The sequence below is a fragment of the Oreochromis aureus genome, linkage group 18, assembly GCF_013358895.1.
Source record: "Oreochromis aureus strain Israel breed Guangdong linkage group 18, ZZ_aureus, whole genome shotgun sequence".
NCBI lineage: Eukaryota > Metazoa > Chordata > Actinopteri > Cichliformes > Cichlidae > Oreochromis > Oreochromis aureus.
This window is the reverse complement of record NC_052959.1, coordinates 7,242,489-7,256,089: the sequence shown is the minus strand read 5'-3', so window position 1 is coordinate 7,256,089 and position 13,601 is coordinate 7,242,489. Positions and strand designations below refer to the sequence as shown.

The 13,601-nt window shown below is 40.6% G+C and overlaps 2 protein-coding genes across 2 annotated transcripts; one reads left to right on the top strand and one right to left on the bottom strand.

The window, feature by feature from the left end:
- Positions 1-73: 73 nt before the first annotated feature.
- Positions 74-1,922, top strand: LOC116332957 (xin actin-binding repeat-containing protein 1-like). The gene is made up of 2 exons (XM_039602402.1): positions 74-176; positions 293-1,922. The coding sequence occupies exons 1-2, from the start codon at positions 74-76 to the stop codon at positions 1,627-1,629; spliced, it is 1,440 nt and encodes a 479-aa protein (XP_039458336.1). The 3' UTR covers positions 1,630-1,922.
- A 6,476-nt stretch (positions 1,923-8,398) lies between these two features.
- Positions 8,399-10,247, bottom strand: LOC116332939. The gene is made up of 6 exons (XM_031756039.2): positions 10,136-10,247; positions 9,948-10,019; positions 9,735-9,853; positions 9,588-9,648; positions 9,365-9,459; positions 8,399-9,281 (listed from the first exon to the last, which is right to left on the bottom strand). Exons 1-6 carry the CDS (start codon positions 10,169-10,171, stop codon positions 8,498-8,500), a joined length of 1,167 nt encoding a protein of 388 aa, XP_031611899.2. The 5' UTR covers positions 10,172-10,247; the 3' UTR covers positions 8,399-8,497.
- Between the last annotated feature and the right edge of the window lie 3,354 nt (positions 10,248-13,601).

The window sequence follows — 13,601 nt, the reverse complement described above, 5'->3', positions numbered from 1 at the left end:
CAAGCCAAAGGCTCAGGAAAGCAGCAAGAAACAGGAAACAGCACAACTCACAGAGAGGAAATCAGACTGCAAAATGACCATGTCAAACAGCAGTGAAGTGAAAACAGAGAGAAATGTGAAACACAAAATCAATGCAGCTGAGGAGATACAGACATGTATGAGGGGTTATGAAGATGGTGAGCATGAAATTAACACAAGCTTGAAGGCAGCACTAAATAACTTTGAAGGAAAGGACAGAGACACTTCCAAGAAGGCAACAATCACAGATGATAACGGTAGAGGTCATAAAAAGACCAAAAAACGTCTGTTCAAGAATTCAAATCAAATCTCAAACCTCAAGAAAAACAGCACGAGCCTGCACTGCAGACGTCAGTCGCTACAGGCCATGTGCAGGAAAACAACCCGGACCAAAAGCAACCAAAATTTGAGGATAAAGTTGTTTTAAGAGAGAAGAAGGCAAGAGAGACAGAGGATGAAAGACGACAAAGGCTCTCTGTACACATGGAAGAGATCGTAAAAGGAAATGTAAAGGCAGCCATGGAAATCTTTGAAAACTTCAGAAAAAGAGAGGAACTCAAGGGGATCCTGTCTCAAGTGCAAGAAATAGAGGGAGAGGCCAGCAGTGTAGATGACAGTTCATTGAATACATTATACCAGAATGTCCCTACTTGGATGGGTACATCAAGGAGAAACGCTAAGCAAAGTAAAATGGAGGAAAAGAAAGTTGAAGTAGAAACCCAGGATGATGATCTTGAAAGCATCTCCTCAGTTGAGACGGCATTTGAAGATCTGGAAAAAGCAAGCAAGGAAATAATGAACCTGAAGGAACAGACTTTAGCAAAGCTGCTTGAAATCGAAGAGACGATCAAAAAGGCTCTGTACTCCGTCTCCAATCTGAAATCTGAGGCTGACATTGCAGGGTTGTCGGGGCTGTTCGATGAGTCTTTGAAATCTGAGCAAAACTTTCAACCTGCCAACAACATCAGGAAGATAAGCATTGTTTCAAGCAAGGCCAAATCAAGTCAGACAAAAGAGACAAGCGATGTAAATCTCCAGACAGATTTGGATTCAAGTCTTTCCAAAGAGGAAGTGTCCAGAAAAGGGCACAACAAGCCCCTTATTAGACAGTCTTCCTCTCAGTCTTCACCATCATTCATCTCCATTCACTCAGCTGCCAGAAAACCAAGTGATCAACCAAAGCCAACCATGTCAACATTTAAACCAAAAAATAATAGCTGCTCTGACAGTTGTCAAAATGTGAACAGCGATCTGGAGTCCGCTGCTGCCGAATCTTCAAAAAATGGCCCACAGCGCAAGGTCAGTGTTCTTGAAGTGCAAACCGCAGAGCAACCCGCAGGAATAATTGGCACGAAGACTGTCAGTGAAACTTATGAAGAGACCGACGGCTTTGGCAATGTATTTGTTTCCTCCAGGACTTCAACATTTGTCACCAAACAGTCTGACACTAAAACATCTGCCCTGTTTGAAATTAGTCCAACCAGATACGAAGTCATGACATCCCCACTGATGCGAAGATCCGGGCGCTTTTTTGAAGATAAAGTGTCGAGGAGCACCAAGGATGACGGGACGGTATTTGTAACATTCGGCCCACCAAAAGAAACGCACTGAATGAGCGACTTGTTAGTGCGTTCCACGGTCCTTTAACTTTAGGAAAGCAGTTATTTCACGTGTGTTTTCATCCCATTTTTGTTTTATTAGTGAAAGTGTTTTGTTAGTCTTTAAACTGAACTCATGAAATAATGAAAATGTTACCTTTAAACTGCAAACTTTTTGTCTTATAGATTTTATACTGTAACCACATGATAAAGTGTTAAGATCTTTTAACAAGGCTAAACACAAAGTTAGCACTGTTTGTTCTTCTGTTTTAAACGACTGTCAAATAAATGACAGGTTAGACGATGTGACTGTTATCTGTGATGTTTTTCTTTATTCTCATTCCTTGAATTATAAATATAACAAATGACCACAGAGCAGCCATATCATATGGCTGCTCACTGATGCTACTTTTCAGCATACTATAAGCAGATTAGCTCACACAGAAGTTACAATAACTCAATTCCGTGTATATCTACTTTGCTTGGCCCAAAATCAAAGTGATGATAATAAAATGTAGAATCTCTAAAGTTAAATGTCCCTGCTGATTTGGGATCTTGTCTTGGTGGAGATGCCAGGCAAAATGCAATTCAGTAATTACAAAAAAATGTTAAAGGCGTAAAAAGAAGATCAAGCAAAAACTTAAATTAATCCAAAAGCTATGTGTAGCTGAGACATGGCTTGATTGTTCTACAACTCTTAATTTGTTGTTTAAATATTTTGCCCAGCAAGATTGTCATTTAACTGTATGAAATGGTGCAGCCACTTCGCCTTGCTGCCAATTTTTTTTTACAGAGGTTACGGCAATGGAAAATGCTCCATTAACTGCCCATTAACTTGTAAACCGCAAATATAAAATCGACTTCATTAGCTACCTTTTTAAAAATCCAGTGGTATTTAGTTTGAATGAATATCCAATCTCTAGGCTAATATATGAAACAGTAGTACATTGGTGCACAACCAATAATTCACACAATACTCCTAAATTACTTAAGTGAATTCTACAAATTGTTAGCGTATTACTTCATAAATTACTTTTTAAAGGATACCTGGAGTCAAATGTTGCACAGTTGTAATGGATCTATGATGAGAAATCACACCTGCGCTATACTTTTTAAAATGCCAGTTTCTGTTTTGGTCACGTTGTCTCTACTTTTGCCTGCAGCTATCCCCCAGACCTTCATGCACTTCAAAATTCATTTCAAAATACCTCTCTTTTCTTCTTATGTTGTTAGCTGCTTTGAAAATACAGGATTTCGCAAACATCAAACACATCTGAAAGCCTCACTGTTGCTGTTTTTACTTAAAGTTGAATACCTCATAAATGTGACATTATCTAGCTGTGTAATTGCTAAATACCAGGAATCAAACTTGTCAGTGGTCATGTGACATTAGGAGTACACCTTAAAACATCTTAGATGTGAGCTGTAAGTAGTTCCTGTGGGTTTCTTCTAACTCATTATTTTAAAAAAGTACACATAATTGTAGATCATAGAGCTCTCCACTACAGGTGGCTGCATTTGTAAAACATGACAGAAAAGATCCTGTCATGTCAAACCTACAAGACAAAGTAACCTAAAACTAAGTTTGTTTTCATCATCGTAGTTCCAGCCGCCTGCCAAGGAAATGTGTTCTGCCTGTTTGACACCAGTCTACCCAATGGAGAAAATGGTGGCTAATAAACTTATTCTGCACTACAACTGTTTCTGCTGTAAACACTGTAAGAAGAAGCTCAGGTGAGATGTTAGAACAAAATTATAGAAATTGGAATATTTATCATATAGAACCCAATCAAAATTATCAAGATGAAAAGATTTAGTATTTGCATTAATAAATGAAACAAATAAATGAAATAAATCCTCAATATCAATGAATAAATCATTCACACAAGCTGATCTAGCACAACAAATCAATAATATGAGAGAAACAAAATTATATCTGATTTTATATTTGGGCTTTTTCATGTCATTGCAGCACACACAACTATTCTTCTCTTTATGGCGAATTCTACTGCATTTCTCACTACAATCAGCTTTTTAAAAGAAAAGGAAATTATGATGAGGGCTTCGGTCACAAGCAACACAAAGACCGCTGGCTTGATAAAAATAAAGGGACAGATGAGCCAGATGCTAAGCCCACTCCCAAAGTGTCAAAGAACAAGTTAAACATTTCTAATGGCCACAGAGAGGCTTCTGCTGAAGCGTTTGCCACAAAGTCACCCCTGAGAGCCTCGGGAGATAAAAGCGTTGCTGATGTTAAAGGTAAACTAAAAATGAGCTGGCCACCAGAGAAGAAGAAGAATTCTCCACGGCGAACATATGAACCAGCTGTGAAAAATAAAATGTCTGACATTAGCAGAGCAGGTACAGTTAGCATGAGCTTTTCAGAGCATTGGAAAAGCGACAGGCTCAGTAACAGAGAAGGAATGAGAGATAAGTGGGGGAAGGAACAGTCTACAACAGCAGGCTTTATCTCAGCTGAGAAGTTGCCCTCAGAGAAAACAAAACCGGTCAGTCCTGTCCAAGCTAACCGTTCCCAAGTCTCTGTTACTACATCCTTGACCCACTCAGAAAAGAGAATTTCTGCCATGACTCAAAAAACAGTTCACACAAATGTGGCCCCCACCTCAAAAGCAAACCACAGCCCAGTGGCCAACAGGCTGGACACTTCTTCAAATAAAGCTCGGAAATCCGTAAGGTTTTCCCCAAATATTGATGTGGCTCGATACGACCGAACTTCTCAGCTGAGCTCAGGTACAGAAAATGAAATGGTCGCAGATCAGTCTGAAGAAATAAATAAAACCAAGGATGGAACAGACGTGAGTGAAAACGCTATACTTTTCTACGATTTGGCATCTGAAACGAGTGAAGGAAATAGAAAAAGTGAGGTGTACCTTGAAATCCCGGAATATAAGCACCGTGAAGAAAGAGCCAATATGTCAAACCAAGAGTGTGATGCGATGGTAGGGAACAGTTTAGAAACTCCGCAGAATGATGTTGCAACTCTGAACGGGGGTGTGCAGAAGGTTAATGAATCACTCGACACCCAAAGTCTTACTGAAGCTTTCACTTCAACTCAAGACATCATGGCACAAAAAGAGCCTTCTGAGAAACTGGATGTGAGTCCAGGAAACCCTGTTACCGAGCATGAATCAGAAAATCCTGACACAGCACAAAGTCCTGCAGGACCTGTGAATGGAGAGGAAGTCAATCTCGAAAAAAGTAAAAATCAGCTTGAAAAGGCTCATGTGACTAGTGGACAAGAAGAAGGTGGTGATCAGAAGAAGCCTGTTGGGAGAACAAATTCTCTGAAAGGCTCTGACAAACAGGCCGAAAAGACCAAAGGCAAACTGGGATCCTGGTCCAAAGGAAAGAGCCCCTTGTCAAAACTCTTCACATCGAGTGGAAATGACAAAACAAACAAAGCAGAACAAAAGGATGCCAGGAAAGCAGATGTCAAACCTAGCAGTGGACTCTTAGGAAGGCTACTTCAGTCATCCTCAGAGAAGGCTGAGGACATCACAAAATCAGCTGCTCAGGACAAGCGAAGGGAGGAAACTCATGTTGATGACAAAAAAACAGAGAATGAAAAAGGCTCTGTTACAAAAGATGCACAAAAAGAAGAAGACCCATCTAAAGTCCCTCCTCAAGAACAAGCGCTTCAGAGCGACATCACCAAAAGGTTACAGTCCTCCGAGCCTGATGCACTTAATAATGACTGTAGATCTTCAGAACCTTCCAGCCTGTCCATGATAAGTAGTGAGACAGGTGATGATTTAACATCCATAGCGCAAACGGATGCAATTCCAACTGATGATCAAGAATCTCATTTACAGAGCAGTGAGGCTACAAACCTGCCTCTCTCTGATCTGGAAATAGAGTCTAAAGATCTTGACCCTGCGGCACAATTACCGAGCACACCGAGCACTGAGCAATCAAACAGTGAGTTAATACCTGAGAAAGGTGATGATTCATTAAATGACGTTTTTGGAGATAGTGTCACTTCACCCTTTGCTGACCCACTGGCCACAGAGATAAAAACGGATGAATCTGCCCAACAGCTGAACAAACATGACCCACCGGTTGAAGGAGGAGGGAACTTGAGCAGTGGAATGCTTTTTGATCTCAGCCACAACGGTGCACAAGATTCCTCTGATTTTTTTGGTCTGTCTGACACCCCCAGCACATTTTCAGCTTCTATGACTGACACAGCTTGGCTTGAACCTGCTTCTACTCAAAGCTCCAGCCTGGTTGACTCTGGACCAATATCATCTGAAAATGAAGCAATCATTGGCATGTCAGATCAACTCACCATCCCTGACTCAACACCTATAAGCCAAGATGTTAGTCAACTCTTGGATCCTCTTGGCAGTGAGAAGCAGACAAGTGAACAGGACTTTGACATATTCAGCTCTAATGATGATCTGTTCAGTCAGCCTCCTCCTGTTAATGTGCTTGATCATGGAGGAACTGCTTTTCCTGATGACATCTTTGGAAGCAGCAATGTCTCAAACAGTGCAGATGTGTTTACAGGTCTACCAAGCGGTCAGGCTGCTCAGAGTTCACTGAATGATTTGCTTGGCTCTGAAGCATCCTCTGTTGTTGCACCTTCAGCTCAGATGGACCTTTTTGCTGATGACATTTTTGGATCAGAAGCACAACTACTGCCAATGTCTGAGCCAGGTGGTGCAAATGTTTTAGCTGATAGCCTGTTAGCATCTGAAGAAAACAATACTGAGCAAAAATCAGAGAACAGTAGCTGGATGGATGATTTGTTGGGTTAAAGAGAAGACTGTTATAATAACTCCAGCTCAGCCTACTGTGACTTTTGCATATGTGGATGTCTTACTTTGTCTCTCTTTAGCATTGGGTACCACCCTTTCATGGAGCTGATTGTACTTGGCATTCAGGCCAGAACACTTTAGCTCAGGGAGAGGACTGCTCTGGTGACAGCCTGTGAGTTTTCTCCTGCTCAGTGGAGAGGAGGGTGTTCAGATCAGTTAACCTGTTTCAACTTATTCTTTTGTTTAGTGATTTTAATTTGCCCTCACGACTACCACCACTACTACTAATAGAAATAACAATAAACACTTTTTCACACACATGTATATAATTAAGCACTTGACGCTTAAAAAATAAAAAGTATAACTGATGGTGTTTAAATTCAAATTGCATTTTATTCAGAAAACTGCATCAAAGATTGTAAAAGTTAAAATTTTATGGTAAATAGCGCATCTTCAAATTACATCTGCAAAATGAATGCATTTTATTACATTTTACAAGGGCAAAAATTACATTTGATGAATAAATTGATGTGTAGTGACATGTTTTATTAATAAATACTGTATGAAAAGTATAATATGACATTTAAAGAAGATTGTAGAATGTGAAATAGATGGGATTTTCTGTTGTCTGTAGTGAGTGTTGTCAATATGCTAATGTGAAAATTTAATTCTGAATCATTAAAATTAATAAAACGACCTTTTGAATGTTTTCTCGGGATAACACTTAAATACAGTGTGATTCATTAATAAATGTAAATAACCTAAAAATGTTTTCTTGAGCTGTGTCTTGGGTCTCTTTCTGCTTCATGTGTTCGACACTCACAGCCACTTCATTGGGTACACCTGTTGAGCTCCTCATTATCTGATAAGCCAATCACATGACAACAACTCAATGCATTTAGTCACATAGGTCGAGACGTCCTGTTGAAGTTCAAACTGAGAATCAGGATGGGAAACATTTTAGTGATTTTGCACACAACATGGTTGTTGGCGCCAGACAGTTTTCTGCGTATTTCAGACTGCTACAAAATCATCTGTAGGATTTACAGGAAGTGGTCTGACAGAGAGAGTTTTGATTTCTGCTGTGACAGGGTCAGATCTTGGTGTAAACAGCATGAAAGCATGACTCCACCCTGCCTTCCAGCAACAGTTCAAGCTGCTGGTGTTAAAATCGCACCCCTTAGTAGCACCTGAGCATTGTTGAAATCCCGCAGCCTAACTGCGTATGGAACATTGTCCATGCCCATCCCTTTATGATCGCAATATGGTAATAAAGGGCTGTCAGGGGTGGAGAGCTATAAATACAGCTCTTGCCCTTCATGCTTGACTGTGGGAACAAACACTCCTGTGGTGCTTGGAATTCTATATCATCGATTAAAAAACTTAGATAGTCAAATTGATGATTTGAGAAAGTGTCCTTGTTCAAATGACATATTGTTTTGAACCTAAAGTTCTGTGCAAATGTAATATTTCTGTAAAGGCTATGGGGATAAAAACTGGCAGTTCCATAGAGTGGCTCTTAAAATAATTGATCTGAAAATCAAATCTTTTGGAAAGCTACGAGAACGTGTGCTTCTTTTCCAATACCAACTTCTGCATAGTTCTCCTTGCTTTCATATTTTCAAATATCTGCAATTACCCAACCAGGTACTCCTTTTTCCCCAGATGAAGATTCTGATTTTGCAGGTTTTAACTTTGGATGAAATAATAAACTCACTGAAATATATTGTGACTCCATAACAGGCATCTGTTTCACGCATTCTGTACAATGACCAACCATTAATGAATGAAACTTTATAAGTAATAAAACATGAGTCTTTAGCTAAAATAGCAGTTTTTGTAATGAATCTCTTAATGCTAACAGTTTCATGTCGGACCAGTACAGCTCTGTTCCTAAACAGACTGCTGAGGATCAGCTTTGCAGAGCGTAGCTGCTCCCCTACTTACTTGAACACTGCGATCCTGTTGTGAGCTGACAAAGAATTTCCAGTGTGGCAGACATGAAGAAACGTGAATCTTTATTGAAAACTCTTTGTTCTTGTTTGATTTTTGATAGAGAGAAAAAATAAAGAGAAGGGTCGATAGGAGTCTTAAAGACAATCAGTCAGTTCCTGTGGGACTGACGCAGAAACAGAAACAGCACAGAGCTCTGAAGAGTTTTTGGAAGAAACCTTTTTCTTTCTTCTTGGTTTTAAGGTCTTCACAGCTCTCTGTAGTATTGGTAACTGGTATAGGTGGTTCACACATGGATGATGTTTCTAAAGGGTGTTCCTCACTGGCTGTAACCTCAGACAAAAATGAAGATTCAGCAGAGGCTGATAGAGAACCTGGTGTTACCATATCATCCTTATTTTCTGGACTTGTTGATTCTTCCTCAGTTCCAGTAATGTTTAAGTACTGATCTCTTGTTGGGCATTGAGCAGCATGGTTGTGATGAACTGGCTCGTTGGGGATCTGGGGCTGCAAGATCTTACAAATGTGGTTTGTTGCTACATCAGCGATTGTAGTGAGCAGGGTAGTGTGGTTTGCAGTGTTGTTGAGCACAGTGTCGTCTGGATGTTTCTCTCTAATTTCTGCCAAGATGGTTTGGACCATGTCATCTCGCATAGAGCGGGAGAAGATGGCCTTGCTTTCCATTGCTCTGGGAGTGTTGGAGACTTGATCCAGAGTGGCTTTTGTAACACAGGTGGAGAGCTTGCTCAGACTCTGAGATGCCAGGTTCAAAAGGGGGTAAGGAGGATGCTCCCAGAAGCCTTGCAGGACTCTGGGAACTACCTCTATCCCTACTTCTTGGGGGCTTAGCAGTCTGGAGGTCTGTGTTTCCTGCTGCTTCTCTTTAAGGATCTCGAGGTATTTGCTGAACATGCTGAGGAGTTTAGGCGTTCTGTAGATTAAAGTTATAAGTATTCAGATATATTGAGACACTGTAGCTGAACTGTTCATAATTGTATGTCAAATGGGACTCACTGAAATTTGGGAGGTATGGCCTCTGGATATTTGAGGAGCAGCCGAGCCTGTAGCTCAATGTCCTTCATTTTATTAGTAATGTTAACTGCCCACACCTGAAACAAATCAAATCAAAACAAAACAAAAGAAGAAAAACACATATAAAGTGCATTTCTGTTGTTAAGGAAAATTCTTTTTAAAAATCTACAAATTACTATAAGGTCCATCAGTTTTCTTGTCTTACCAGTTTCAGAAGACCTTTAGTTTCATTTTCTTCAAATTTCTCAATGTCAAACTCCCAAAGTCTTAAAATGGACACAAAGCAGGTTTGATCTCAGCATCATCACAAACAGACAATCATCTGTGGTCCATTGGTGTCACAGTAACTCACCGCTCTCTGAGTGTTTTTTTGTTCTCCTCCATTAAAAGGTTGATCATATCTTCAGCAGTTATATGAGGTGGTATCTGATTTTCCTGCTCAAGTCCAAGGAATGCCATCATCATTGCAATCTAAAAATAAAGAGACATTTAATCATGAACACTAAAAATAAATCAGAATTTACCAGATATGTCGGCTTTGACTTGGATGGATTGTGGTTCTTACCTGAGTCTTGTAGCTTTGAAGATGCCAGCAGGTCTTCAAAGCTGTGTTGTACTCAGGTGTGTCAAACAAAACCTGTCAAAGAAACAAGAAGTTACTCATTATTAGTTAACTTGATTCATAGTTTTTTTTTAAATACACCAAATTCATCATACTGTTTAAATGCAGTAACATGAAAGACTCTCACATACCCCAAGGGGTTTGTAGATTCCAATACTTTCCTCCATTAAAATGTTGTTGCTGCGTATATCCAAAATGGTCAAATACAATGCGAGCACTTAGCTAAAAGGTCAAGATGAAAATGATTGTTTCTCCTGCACAAATGAAGTTTGTTATTATTGAAACAGAATTCTAGAACTGTCTTATGATTACACATCGCAGCAGGTCACTGTGGTAACACCATGCAACTTTCATGTTGTTAAGTACTATCATATTTGTGTTTATTTTACTACACTCTGAATAAATAAAGTGTAGGCTATAGCTATCCTTAAGTCGCTGCAGAGAAAAGATGCATGCAAATTGTCATTCAGAAAAAAAGGAAGGAAAAACAACCTGAACCATCATGTTAATTCATATTATTTGCCTGCTTATCTCCATTTTCTCATTGTAGCTGTCAACTTACAAGGTTTCTTTAAAACACTGGGTTATGAGTTGTGGAGAGGAATGATGCATTCATTTGAAGCGTGACAGCACCGGCCCTTTAAACAGCCAAGAGGGAGAGATCTCTGTGTGCTCTGTAGTGGGATTGTCACAATACTAAAATACCAATTACCAGGTAAATTATACCATTTTTGATACCACTGGAAAAAGTTTTACCCCATCTCACAACAACAAAAGTTATGGTGAAGAAGTCATATTTAAAACAAGTTGTTAATTTTCAACTAATGTTCGAAGTTACACGTTAGATTTAATAAAATAAGCATTTAAGATCAGTTAAGTTTAGATGGTTTATACATTTTACATATTATTTAGACAATTTCATTACAGATCTCTGAAGGTAAATTATATTCAAGAAATGACTATTAGTTATAGTGATATAAAGATATCACTATAGATGACATTTTAATAAATTACTGTAAAAGGAGAAAGGTTAAAGTTCATTTTCCACATTCCACATCTGCCTGCAGCCTGTCTCTCATCCATGAGTCACACTGCTCCGCCTCAGTCTCCAGCTCTTTACATCCTCGGGTCAGCTCAGCTCGTCAGGTCTAATTCTGCTCTGGATTTCACTTTTTATTTGCTCGGATTAGGTCTTCACACTCTGGGCTCTCAGTTTCCGCGGCTGCTCTGCACAGCCACAAACCTGCTCGGTTCTTCACGCGTACTTAATCTGCTCTGCCACATCTCAATATTTCATACACATCCCGCAGTCTGCTGCTGCTATGTTAGTGACAGGTTGATAATGTGGCTATTGGTTAATTCCTAATAGTTAAAGGTCAACTATTAGTGTGTGTGACAGCCAGATTAACATTCTTGATAACTGTTTAATGCTTGAATGTTGTTGGGACGGGAGCTTTACTGACCTCTGAAATTCCTACTAAAGTGCTGTTTAGTGTTATTGTCACAGTCCTGGGTTAGTTGACCCAGTGTTTTGAGATTTTTGGGGCTTTCCAGTTTTTGGTTATGTATTATGAGATACTTGGGTTGTGTAATGTTTGTATTGTTTCTTCTACTCATCCCATTTATGTATTTAGTCTTGTTCTCTCTCCCAAATTGCTTTAGAGCTCAGCTCTCCCGTAGTGTTTGATCCTCGTGTCTGTTGCTCTTTTGTCTGTCAAGTTTGTGCGTCACAATCCTGGTTTCAGTATTCTGTCACCACCTGTTTTATTGTGACAGTCCCCCATCTCGTGTGCGTTATGATCTGTTTTACTTCCCATGTCTCATGAAAATAAACATCTTCCCTAATCTGTCACGGCACAGTGGCCCGTGGAAAAGGGATGGACTAAAGTGCAGTTTCAAAACCGGAGGCTTGAGGTGCGGTGTAACAAAAGAGTCTTTATTCACAACGCTTGGAAGCTAACAGAAAACTCAGACTATTATTAAGGAACGTAAACTAGACGTCTGAGGCAAGAGAAACTATGACCATAACAAAACTATGACTAGATAGCAGTGACGACTGGGCAGGGGAAACTGTGGCTGGCCAGGGCAGTGCTTGCAGGTGGAGGTTGCTTGGAGGGGGAAGGCAGGAGACGAAGGTCCAGGTGGGTACCGTGTGCAATGCAGGGAGGCAGGCAGGAGAGACTGGCAGTTTGAAAGGGGAGACGTTACCGGCAGCTGCAAACCAGAATCCAGGAGAGCTTGTACAGATGAGGCTTGGTAGGTGGGTTCCAGATGCTGTCGAGAAAACAGAGGAATTATGATGATACACCAAGGTACAGACGTGAGGCCGAGAACTGACTAAAGTTGGCAAATAATCTGGCAAAGACCAGTTGTGTGCACAGGTCATAAATACTGCCGGTGTGATTGCCATCAGGTGAGGAACAACAAAGACTCCACCCAGAGGGGAGGAACCGATGCAGTGGAAAAATACCCAGACCATGACATAATCACCGTTTTGTGTATGTATAGTTTTTTTTCCCATGTTCACTCTCAGGATGTGGAGTCACCATCCCTCCTAGATGTCTCCTTGGTCCAGTGTTCCTAGCCCTAGTGCTGATCCAAGTTTAGTTTTCAGTAGATGATAGTTTTCATTTTCCTTTCTTATGTGTTATGTAAGGCTCACTTTAAGTTCACCATGGTCTGCTGAGTGTGTCTGCGTTTGGCCCCTCTCTTTCCTCGTACACCCTTATACATGACAGTTCTGAATGTTAACTACTTCAGCTGTTAGTGAGGGGAGGAGCTGTGTTCCTGTCTGTCTGCAGTGGTGCTGTGTGAAGGTGTGTGGCAGCTGGAGGAGGCAAAGATGGCACTGTTTGTGTCGATATGTCACCTGTATTTATTAAAGTATTAAACGTGTCATGAATTCTTTTCTCTGTGGGAGATTTACGCCCACTACAGATGTTTGGTGGTCTCTGTAGCCACAGAGAGGGATGTGCCAGCCAGACCAAGATAGAAATGAAACTGTGCTAGTTTGGTTTCTTCATGCCTATGAAGCAGACCATTTTTCAAACCAGGATCCAGTGCTAGTGCTGAGACAGTGAGGCCTGCAACTGTGCCAGCCATGCTCCAGCGTCCCCCCACAGTCCAAAAATATGCATGTTAGGTTCATTGCTAAATGGTTATCTGTCTCTATGTATTGCTCTTGTAATAGACTAGTGAACTTTTCAGTGTGCCATAACAGCCCCCCTGCTAGCCTAAATTGAACAAGTGGTTAAGAAAATGCATGTATGGATAATATATTGTGTATACCATACTCTGCCACTGTGGGCTGTATCAGGGATGGACAGGAGGAGGAATAAAGAAGTGTGGTGGACAGCTTTGTTGAGTGGTGTGAGCGAAACCATCTACAACTTAACATCACAAAGACAAAGGAACTGATCATGGACTTTAGGAAGCATGCTCCTCCTATCCCTGTCACCATCAGAGGGGTTGACGTGGTGGGTACACATTGACTGTAAACTGGACTGGTCCAAGAACACCAGTGCTGTCTTTAAGAAAGGGCAGAGTCAGCTTTTCCTACTGAGGTGGCTCAGGTTTTTCAGCGTTTGTGGGAAATGC

Coding starts and splice junctions, on each gene's coding strand:
- LOC116332957 (XM_039602402.1), top strand. CDS start 74: ATGACCATGTCAAACAGCAGTGAAGTGAAAACAGAGAGAAATGTGAAA. Junction 177..292: donor TATGAGGGGTTATGAAGATG/GTGAGCATGAAA, acceptor GGTCATAAAAAG/ACCAAAAAACGTCTGTTCAA.
- LOC116332939 (XM_031756039.2), bottom strand. CDS start 10,171: ATGGAGGAAAGTATTGGAATCTACAAACCCCTTGGG. Junction 9,854..9,947: donor TTCAAAGCTACAAGACTCAG/GTAAGAACCACA, acceptor CTTTATTTTTAG/ATTGCAATGATGATGGCATT. Junction 9,649..9,734: donor AAAAAAACACTCAGAGAGCG/GTGAGTTACTGT, acceptor GTCCATTTTAAG/ACTTTGGGAGTTTGACATTG.